At 38.3% G+C, this 11,114-nt stretch overlaps 1 protein-coding gene across 6 annotated transcripts in view; it reads right to left on the bottom strand.

Moving 5' to 3' along the window:
- The window catches only part of LOC128701797 (E3 ubiquitin-protein ligase TRIM37), a 96,031-nt gene that overhangs the window by 36,617 nt on the left and 48,300 nt on the right, over window positions 1–11,114 (bottom strand). For all 6 annotated transcript variants that reach the window (XM_053795735.2, XM_053795720.2, XM_053795721.2 and 3 more), the window contains exons 4-6: window positions 7,599–7,807; window positions 6,890–6,997; window positions 4,912–5,035 (exon numbers count right to left, since the gene is read on the bottom strand). In XM_053795735.2, the coding sequence (XP_053651710.1) occupies window positions 4,912–5,035; window positions 6,890–6,997; window positions 7,599–7,807 (441 nt within the window). The remainder of the gene's footprint in view (window positions 1–4,911; window positions 5,036–6,889; window positions 6,998–7,598; window positions 7,808–11,114) is intronic.

Genomic DNA, 11,114 nt, shown 5'->3' with positions numbered 1-11,114 from the left:
TGTTATTGGTGTGGATAAACGAGAAACAGATAGCAGGAGACAGCATCTCTCAAGTGATCATATGTGAAAAGGCTAGGAAGTTGCATGACAATTTAATTACAAAAATGCCAGTAACTAGTGATGTGAGTGAATTTAAGACCAGCAAAGGTTGGTTTGAGAGATTTAAGAAGCGTAGTGGCATTCATAGTGTGATGACGCATGGTGAGGCTGCCAGTTCGGACCACAAATCGGCTGAAAAATATGTGCAGGATTTCAAGGAGTACATAGAAAGTGAAGGACTGAAACCTGAACAAGTGTTTAATTGTGACGAAACAGGCCTGTTTTGGAAGAAAATGCCAAGCAGGACGTACATTACTCAGGAGGAAAAGGCACTCCCAGGACATAAGCCTATGAAAGACAGGCTTACTCTGTTGATGTGTGCCAATGCTAGTGGTGATTGCAAAGTGAAGCCTTTATTGGTGTATCACTCTGAAACTCCCAGTGTGTTCAGGAAAAACAATGTCCTCAAGGCTAATTTGTGTGTGCTGTGGAGGGCAAACAGTAAGGCATGGGTCACTAGGGACTTTTTCTATGACTGGTTACACCATGCATTTGCCCCCAATGTGAAAAATTACCTAACTGAAAAGAAATTAGACCTTAAGTGCCTCCTGGTATTAGACAATGCTCCTGGTCATCCTTCAGACTTGGCAGAGCAACTTTCTAGGGACATGAGCTTCATTAAGGTGAAGTTTTTGCCTCCTAATACCACTCCTCTCCTGCAGCCCATGGACCAGCAGGTTATTTCCAACTTCAAGAAACTGTACACAAAAGCTATGTTTGAAAGGTGCTTTGTAGTGACCTCAAAAACCCAACTGACTCTAAGAGAGTTTTGGAAAGATCATTTTACCATCCTCGATTGTGTAAACATTATAGGTAAGGCTTGGGAGGAAGTGATTAAGAGGACATTGAACTCTGCTTGGAAAAAACTGTGGCCAGAATGTGTAGACAAAAGGGATTTTGAAGGGTTTGAGGCTATCCCTGAGAATCCTATGCCAGTTGAGGAATCCATTGTGGCATTGGGGAAGTCGTTGGGGTTGGAGGTTAGTGGGGAGGATGTGGAAGAGTTAGTGGTGGAGGACAGTGAAGAACTAACCACTGATGAGCTGCTAGATCATCTTGAACAGCAAGAGGGTAGACCTGAGGAAACTGCTTCGGAGGAGGGGAGAGAGAAATTGAAGAAGTTGCCTACTTCTAAGATAAAGGAAATGTGTGCAAAGTGGCTTGAAGTGCAAACCTTTTTTGATGAAAATCACCCTGACACAGCTACTGCAAGCCGTGTTGGCAACCTGTACACTGACAATGTTGTGAACCACTTTAGGAAAGTCATAAAGGAACGAGAGGTACAGGTATCTATGGACAGATATGTTGTGCGACAAAAGTCCAGTGACTCTGAAGCTGGTCCTAGTGGCATTAAAAGAACAAGAGAAGTAACCCTAGAAAAAGACTTGCTGCCTCAAGTGCTAATGGAAGGGGATTCCCCTTCTAAACACTAAGAAGATCAACACTCTCCCCCCCTCCCATCCCATCAATCATCACCAGATCTTCAATAAAGGTAAGTGTCATGTAACTCTGCATGTAATCTTCATTTTGTGTGTATTAAAATTAATATTTCATGTGGTAAAAAAAATTTTTTTTCAATACTTTTGGGTGCCTTGCACGGATTAATTTGATTTCCATTATTTCTTATGGGGAAAATTAACTTGACTAACGATGAGCTCTCAAGAACGGATTAATATCGCTGGTTGAGGGTCCACTGTATATGTAATTTATAAATAGGAAATACAGTGGACCCCCGCTTAACGATCACCTCCCAATGCGACCAATTATGTAAGTGTATTTATGTAAGTGCGTTTGTACGTGTATGTTTGGGGGTCTGAAATGGACTAATCTACTTCACAATATTCCTTATGGGAACAAATTCGGTCAGTACTGGCACCTGAACATACTTCTGGAATGAAAAAATATCGTTAACCGGGGGTCCACTGTATTTACATTTTAATTTATAAATAAGAAATATTTACATTTTAATTTATAAATAAGTAAGTTTATTCAGGTATACACAAATACAGTTATATACATAGATTATCATACATAGCAGCATATGTATAAAGTACCCAAGATAACCCAAAAAATTCAAGAGTGACATATTTCCATTGGTGTCCTTTTATATTTACACTTATATTTACTTTTATACTTACACTTTTATATTTACACTTACCTTGAAGGAGACGTTAGTTTAATTAGTTAGTTTGATGAAGGAGATGTTGGCAGAGGTTTAGGGTGGTGGAAGATAGTAGGGTGGTGTATGTTCAGAGATCCTATACACATCCAACAACATTGGAGAGTTACTCTCATGTTGTTTTTCTATCGCTTACTCACTTAACTTACTTGCTACACTGTTAATTCTACACTTTATCATTGGCTGGAGCTATAGCCTTTATCGATACCTGCTGCTTTAGTATCATACATGTTGTAGAATCACTGAATCACTACAGAAGGCACATTCTCCCCTCTCTCTTCCTCCTCTACTTTAGTACTTTGCTATGAGTTTTTTTCTTGAATTTTATCATGTTTCTCACCTTCTTTACCAAAGGGCTGGCACTAGGAGCTTCCTTTGGGCCCAGGGTGGCGTATTTAGCAGTTGCAAGCACAAAAAACAATGAATTATTATGAAATGTGTTGTATGAACCCATGGGGTGATGGTCACATGCTGGTAAACAATGGCACACTGAGTGTGAATAGTGTGGGAGACTGGCTTTGTGTGCATGCTGACGGGCAGACGCATACAATGAGGTCGCCGAATCACGAGTCCAATCACGAACTACGAAGCTTTAATTTTGCCGAAAAAGCTTGCCGAAAGTCGGATTTCATGAAAGTTGCGGATGCTGAACTGCGGGGGTCCACTGTATTTGCCCAACCCTAGTACTCTGCCCAAGAATTAAGATTTATTATTTGTTTAATGTATCATTAAATTCTTCCCAAATTTTATTAACCCTTTCAGGCTTTCGGACATACTAGTACGGCTTACACACCAGGGTTTTTGACGTACTAGTACGCCTAAATTCTAGCGCCCTCAAATCTAGTGAGAGAAAGCTGGTAGGCCTACATATGAAAGAATGGGTCTATGTGGTCAGTGTGTGCAGTATAAAAAAAAAATCCTGCAGCACACAGTGCGTAATGAGAAAAAAAAAACTGACTTTTTGGATTAAAACAGCGACTTTGCACTTCATTCTAGTTTTCCTGGTCTCATTTTATAGAATGGAAGATGTATTACAGAAATTGGGATGATTTTGACTGGTTTTACAATGAAAAGTACCTTGAAATTGAGCTCAAAGTAGCAGAAATGTTCGATTTTTACCAAAGTTCAAAAGTAAACAAATCATGCTATGCGTCCAATACACATCAACTGGTTAGTCTAATATTCTTTCACAAGTGCGCAGATATTATTTATACCATTTCTACACTAATGCAGTAGTCTGCATAACAGTAAATCTTCTATTTTTGTGAGAATAAAAATTCAAAGTGGAAAGCGAAAGAATGTAAGAGGGACGTCGGGACGTGACTAACGAACAGAGGAAATGTTATTTTAGTGCCAGGAATGTCTTTCTTGTTTATTCTGGACCCTATTTGGAAATTGGCATCTTTTGAAATTTGTGTGAAATTGGCAAAATTGCTAGATTCTGACCACTTTATTGGATAGTTGAAATTGGCAAATGGGTGGTTTCTTGTACTCATTCGATAGAAAAAATGGAGTTCTAGCGAAATAGTTATGATTTTTATCAACTAGTACACTGGAATTGGCCGACAATAGGGCTCAAAGTGGGCAAAATCGCCGATGCATAAACATTGTCAAAACCGCTAACTTCGTAAGAGCATAATTCCGTAAGTTTTCCATCAAATTTCATACTTTTGGTGTCATTGTGATCAGGAAAAGCTTCTCTATCTTTTCATAAGATTTTTTTTTTTTTTTTAAATTTGGCGACCCTGAGAACAAGTCTCGGAGAGGGCCTGGCGACCCTGAAAGGGTTAATTATGAATGACTAATTTATATAAACCAAAGGAAATATTCATATTTTCAAAACTGCTTTTTATGAAACATGATTCAATTATATTCCTGTTGACCATGGACTTGCCTGATACAACTTTCTCAGCCTTTTGAAAATCAATTGGATGGTTAAAATCTCTCACATGAATAAATAGAGCATAAGAATCTTGTCCAGTTCTAACGCTATATTTATGTTGTTTTAATCTTAGTTCGAGACTTTTACCAGTGTGACCGGTGATAAACTTTACCGCTTGGAATTTCACTATTCTTTCACAGTGGTTGTTTTGCATATTCTGATATCACCTGTTTACTGTGATTTTATTGCATTATTTAGGTATGTATACTGGTCAGGAGCCTGTCGTAAGTCTGAGGCGTCGGTAAACGAGTACATCGCTAAGTGAGAAGAGGCTGTACATAGATGCATAATATTCTGAAGGAGGGGTGAGGAAGATGTGTGTTAGAGGGTAATCAAACAGTGATGTCAGCATGTTTCTGGCAGAAGAGTGAATGATGGTGAATGTTGTGTTCTCTTGGGTCACTCTGCCTTAATAAAAAATTGCTAGCAAGTAAAAAAAAATATGAATAGAGTCAGGGAAACCAGTTAGACAGACTCGAGTCCAGGAAGTGGGAAGTACAGTGTCTGTACTCTGTAGGAGTGAGGCTGTAGTTTGGAGGGTCAATTGAATTGTGATGTCTGTACATGACACCAAAAGGTAAATTTTAAAGACTCACCACTCACATTCTCCACTTGTAGCTCATTTATACATTTAAGCAATATCTGACAGCATTCTTTTCATGTTAATAAATAAAAACTAATATTTCCTTACTTTGAGCCTCCAAGAGAGGCCATTAACATGGAGAGGGGGAGAGTAAACAGGATCAGCCTTGTGCTGCAACTGTGAGAAATTGTTCATAACAAAGGTACTGCTGTCATACTGTGGCACAATTTCACTGTAAAAAAAAACACAAAAACATGACTTTGAGCAAGTGACAAAGTTGGTCAAGTCATTATTACATGTTTATAGCAATCATAAAAATATACATTTTAAAGATTTCTTTTGGAAATTATTATATTTCCTTGATAAATAAACTAAGTATAACATACAATATTGTACATTTATCAAGCATTTAACAACACTGACTTATTTCTTAAAAAAAAAAAAAAAGGGGGGGGAGTCAGTTCAGTTAAACATTCAACCCCAGTAAATGCAAGGTCATAAAGATTAAGGAAGGAGCAAGAAGACTGGAAATGGAGTATAGACTAGAGGGACAGAGGCTGCAGACTTTACTCAAAGAGAAATACCTAGGAATGAGCGTAATGCCCATTATAAAGCTAGAGACTCACATTAGCCAAATAAGGCAGTTAATCATGCCCCTATATACAACATACATTAGGTCTAGATGATTTTGACTGGTTTTACAAAGAAAGGTGCCTTGAAATTGAGCTCAAAGTAGCAGAAATGTTCGATTTTTACCAAACTTCAAAAGTAAACAAATCGTGCCAAGCGTGCAATACACGTCAACTGGTGAGTCTAATATTCTTTCACAAGTGCACCAATAATATTTATACCATTTTTTACACTAATGCAGTAGTCTGCATAAGAGTAAATCTTATATTTTTTGTGAAAATAAAAATTCAAACTGGAAAGCAAAAGAATATAAGAGGGGCCTTGAGACGTGACTAATGACTAGAGGAAATGTCATTTTAGTGCCAGGAATGTCTTTCTTGTTTATTCTGGACCCTATTCGGAAATTGGCATCTTTTGAAATTTGTGTGAAATTGGCAAAATTGCTAAATTCTGACCACTGTACTGGATAGTTGTATTTCATAAATGAGTGGTTTCTTGCACCCATTCGATAGAAAAAATGGAGTTCTAGCGGAATATTCATGTTTTTTGTCGACTAGTACAGTGAAATTGGCCGAAAATGGGGCTCAAAGTGGGCAAAATCGCCGATGCGTAAACTTCGCCGAGACCGCTAACTTTGCGAGAGCATAATTCCGTAAGTTTTCTATCAAATTTCAAACTTTTGGTGTCTTTATGATCGGGAAAAGATTCTCTATCTTTTCATAAGAGAAAATAATTTTTTTTTTTTTTTAAATTTGGCCGACCCTGAGAACGAGTTTCGGAGAGGGCCTGTCAACCCTCAAAGGGTTAATCATGCCCCTATATACAACATACATTAGGTCTATCTTGCAATATGCAGCACCAGTATGGAACCCACCTCTGAAAAAGCATGTTAATAAACCAGAGAAAGTGCAAATGTATGCACGAAGGCAAGAGAAGCTAATCGAACTGAACCTAACAACATTGGAAGACAGAAGAACCGAGGGGGACATGATAACGTACTAAATACTCGGGGAAATTAATAAGGAAGACAGGGATAGGCTGTTCTTATCAAATGTTTTGTTATGTTCTTATCAAATGTTTTGTTAGTGGGATGAATTGTAAAGGACCTGCCTAGTATGGGCCAACAGGCCTGCTGCAGTGTTCCTCCTTTCTTATGTTCTTGGGAGGCTAGAAACAGGAACTCGGGGAAACCGTTCAAGGTTAAAGGCACAGACGAAGCACGGGGATGTTAGGAAGTATTTCTTCAGTCTCAGAGTGATTGGGAAGGGAAATGATCTGTGTTAGGAAGTGGAGGTAGGTTTTATACATAGTTTTATAAGCAGGTATAACAGGGCCCATGAAGACTAAGAGGAGTGAATCTGAAGAGTTGCACGAGGCAGGGCCAAGATATGAAAATCAACCCCTGGAACCACAAATGTGTGACTACAAATAGGCGAGTACATAGTTCACTGCTTACCTCTGGAAATCAGCCGGTACAGGAGCAGTGACAAAGGAAGCCATAGGCTTCTTGTTTACTGGAGCAATCATTGAGTGGAGTTCTGGGGAGCGCTGAATCAGTTCAGATCTATCAAGCAAACAGTTCCAATGAATCACATTACAAAACTATGAATATATGTGACCAACTTAGAAATTGTGTTCCAGTTTTTTAACTTACATAAGAGTTTTGTATATTTGTACTGAGGCTCAGCAGCAAAAAACTTTAAAATGTTCCTAACCGCCATTTGTAAATGTGGATGTGTAACCCAGGACATTGGCAAGTTGAGAGACCTGTGCACTGTATACTTTTCATTTAAGTATATGGATCAAAACTACAATTATTTTAATTAATATACATACAACACTTGACATTTGTGCTCTACTGAAATTTTTTTTTTTTTTTTCAAAAAGTCGGCCGTCTCCCACCGAGGCAGGGTGACCCAAAAAAGAAAGAAAATCCCCAAAAAGAAAATACTTTCATCATCATTCAACACTTTCACCACATTCACACATTATCACTGCTTTTGCAGAGGTGCTCAGAATACAACAGTTTAGAAGCATATACGTATAAAGATACACAACATATCCCTCCAAACTGCCAATATCCCAAACCCCTCCTTTAAAGTGCAGGCATTGTACTTCTACTGAAATATTTGTTGAAAATATGCAACTTCTGACTAAGCTCTTACTTTGAACAAGTGTGCAATTGGTGCTCAATCTCCTGCAGGAGGGATTCCAATTGCTCAGTTTCCTGCGTTAAAGAATTTTTTTGACCCATTAATGTGAGCAACTTTGACTTGAGCTGTGAGTCAAGCCGAGCGATCATCAGTTCCACAGCATTGCGAATTTCTCGCACCCTCTCATCCTTTGCAGCTCGAACAGATTCCACATTTCTTTCCTGTTATGAAAAGAGCAAAATAAAACCTAAGTATAGCACATAAAAACTGGTAAATTATCTCTATAAATTTCTTACTTAAGGAAATATATACTGTAAACAATATTTATGATGAAGCATACACAATATTACATGAAATGTGAATAGTATCTGACCAAAAATACATTTGATTCTTAATACATTTAACAATGGCTCTTAGAATATTACAACTTAAAACTTTTGCCATCAACTAAAACTTTGGCAACAGCACTCTTATATAAAGCCAGTCTTATAAAGGTATCAGAAATGTATATATACTACTAGTACTGGCTCTTAAACAACATAGTAAATTATCAATCCTTTACAAAATTATAGCAAATCTCTTTGTCAATTAAGAAAATCTTTTTTCAACAAACCAGCTGTATCCCACTGAAGCAGAGTGGCCCAAAGAGAAAAAACAAAAAGTTTATCTTTGTTACGCTGAGATGTAGCTGTGATATATACGTCTTTCATATTTGTTCACCTTTCTAATACAGTGGACCCCTGTTTATCGGCCGGTTTGGTTATCGGTCAACTCGGTTATCGGCGGGGTTTTCGGCACTCGGTTATCGGCCGTTTGCTCGGTTATCGGCAGTTTTGGACACATCCATCTGCTAGCTGGGGCAGCTTGCGCTTCAGTTTGGCTTTGTCTCTCGGTGGCTGAGGAAGCTTCTGCTCATACATCCAAACATTTCGCTTGTTTACCATTGTTTTTAGTGGTTTTTCTTGCAGTGCAACTGTGAAATAAGTAACCATGGCTCCAAAGAAAGTTCCTAGTAAAGTTCCTGTGGTAAAGAAAGTGAGAAACACCATGGAATTTAAGCGTGAAGTGATAGAAAATTCTGAGTGGTATGGAGGTGGTGGAACTTGTCAGGATGTACAGCAAGAATAAATCAACAATTACATCCATCCTGGCAAAGAAAGAACAAATCAAAGATGCTAATGTTGCAAAAGGAGTAGCTATTCTAACTAAACAAAGGACACCAATAATGGAAGAGATGGAAAAGTTATTATTATTGTGGATTAAGGAAAAAGAATTGGTGTAGTGGAGTCGATCATTTGTGAGAAGGCAAAGCAGTTGCATGAGGATCTTGCAAAGAAAATGCCTGGAACAAGTGCTGCAGTTTGTGAATTTAGGGCCAGCAAAGGATGGTTTGATAGATTTAAGAAGCATAGTGGCATACACAGTGTTGTAAGGCATGGTGAGGCAATGTGGACCAGGGTGCAAGCTTTTGTAGAGAAACACCACCCTGACAAAGCTGAAACAAGCCATATCTGCAACATGTTTAGTGACAAAACCCTGTCCCACTTCAGGGAAATCTTAAAGAGATGCCAGAAACAGAGCACTCTGGGCAGTTATTTTGCGAGACAGGAGTCCAGTGACTCTCAAGCTGGTCCTAGTGGCATTAAAAGACAGAGAAGGGAAGTAATTCCAGAGAAGAGAAGGCATTGCTACCTAAAGGCTTCATGGAGGGGGGATTCCCCTTCCAAACACTAACTCCTCCTTCTTTCCTCCTCCCTATCTTCCAGAAGCCAGCATTAGCCTTCAATAAAGGTATGTAATACTTACATAATTGTGAAAAAAAATATTTTTTTTGCGAATATTTTTGTTTGGAACAAATTAATTTTATTTCCATTAATTCTTAAGGGAAATATTAATTCAGTTATCGGCCATTTCGGTCATTGGCCGACCTTCAGGAATGGATTACGGCCAATAACCGGGAGTCCACTGTATTACATTGTGATTGCCATTGTTAAATGCTAAAACGAGAGTAATCAGCTTTATAACATTAAATATTCATTTTCATCTTTCCCATTTTCATTATAGTATACATATATTTATTCTGGTGAGGAAATGGATCGTTTACCATGGGTAACTACCAATTTATGTTTGTGTGGCCTCGCCTCTGCATTACTCGCCTGATGTGAGCTGACGTCAGGGGTGAGTGGTGTGGATTAAGCAGTACAACACCTCTCTCAGTCTTGAGAAGGTCCTCTCTATTTACTCGTTTACTTTGACTGAGAATTATTCAACAGTACAGTATTATTCTCTCAGTCTCTTGAAAGTAGAGTATTTGTAAGACTCTCACCAAGTAAAATCTCTTTGGTGTTTAAAGAGATTTCAATTATAAAGCTTGGATCCTCTCTGGTTTGAGAGACCATGTAACATTATCAATTTCACATGTAAATACCCATTCAGTCAGAAAACGTAATTGTAAACGGTATACAAGTTACAAGTCTGTTAAGTGTTATTTCTTTATAAGTAAAGGTACCATTTTAAAATACCTAATAGAATATTACGTAAATTACGATATATTAAAAACAAGTTTTAATGCAGTCTTTTCATCACCCCATCGTACAAATCCTTTTTACGATTTTCCTATACTCAGGCCAAATATATTACAAATTCTAAGGTCAATCATAATAATCATTTTAACATTACTAATGTATACAGGAGAAAGGGTTACCAGCCCCTTGCTCCCAGCATTTTAGTTGCCTTTCACGACATGCATGGCTTACAGAGGAAGAATTCTCTTCCACTTCCCCATGGAGATAAGAGGAAATAAACAGTAACTAGTAAGAAAATAGAAGAAAACCCAGAGGAGAGTATATATATATATGCTTGTACAATATACAGTGGACCCCCGCATAGCGACCTTAATCCGTGCAAGAGGGCTGGCTGTTATGCGAAATGTTCGCTATGTGAATGAATTTTCCCCATAAGAAATAATGGAAATAAAATTAATCCGTGCAAGACACCCAAAAGTATGAAAACAAAAATTTTACCACATGAAATAGACATTTTCCTACACACAAAGAGAAGGATACATGCACAAAAGTAGAGTAGTACATGCACAATATAAATTGTGCATGTACTACTCTACTAAATGAAGAATAAATGACACTTACCTTTATTGAAGATGCAGCAATGACTGATGAGACACTGTGTCCTGGGAGTGCCTTTTCCTCCTGAGTACTGTAGGTCCTGTTTGGTATTTTCTTCCAGAACAGGCCTTATCACACTGTGTATGTCACTACGATTCTTAAATCTCTCAAACCAACCTTTGCTGGCTCTAAATTCACCAATATGAGCACTAGTTCCAGGCATTTTCCCTGTTCACCTGGGTGTTAGTCGACTGATGTGGGTTGCATCCTGGGAGACAAGATTAAGGACCCCAATGGAAATAAGTTAGACAGTCTTTGATGACACTGACTTTTTTGGGTTATCCTGGGTGGCAAATCCTCTGGGGTTAATTGTTTCTTGGTATTCTCAATAAGCCACACCAACAAC

The sequence above is a fragment of the Cherax quadricarinatus genome, chromosome 37, assembly GCF_038502225.1.
Source record: "Cherax quadricarinatus isolate ZL_2023a chromosome 37, ASM3850222v1, whole genome shotgun sequence".
NCBI classification, from domain to species: domain Eukaryota; kingdom Metazoa; phylum Arthropoda; class Malacostraca; order Decapoda; family Parastacidae; genus Cherax; species Cherax quadricarinatus.
This window is presented reverse-complemented; position numbering and strand designations above follow the sequence as displayed.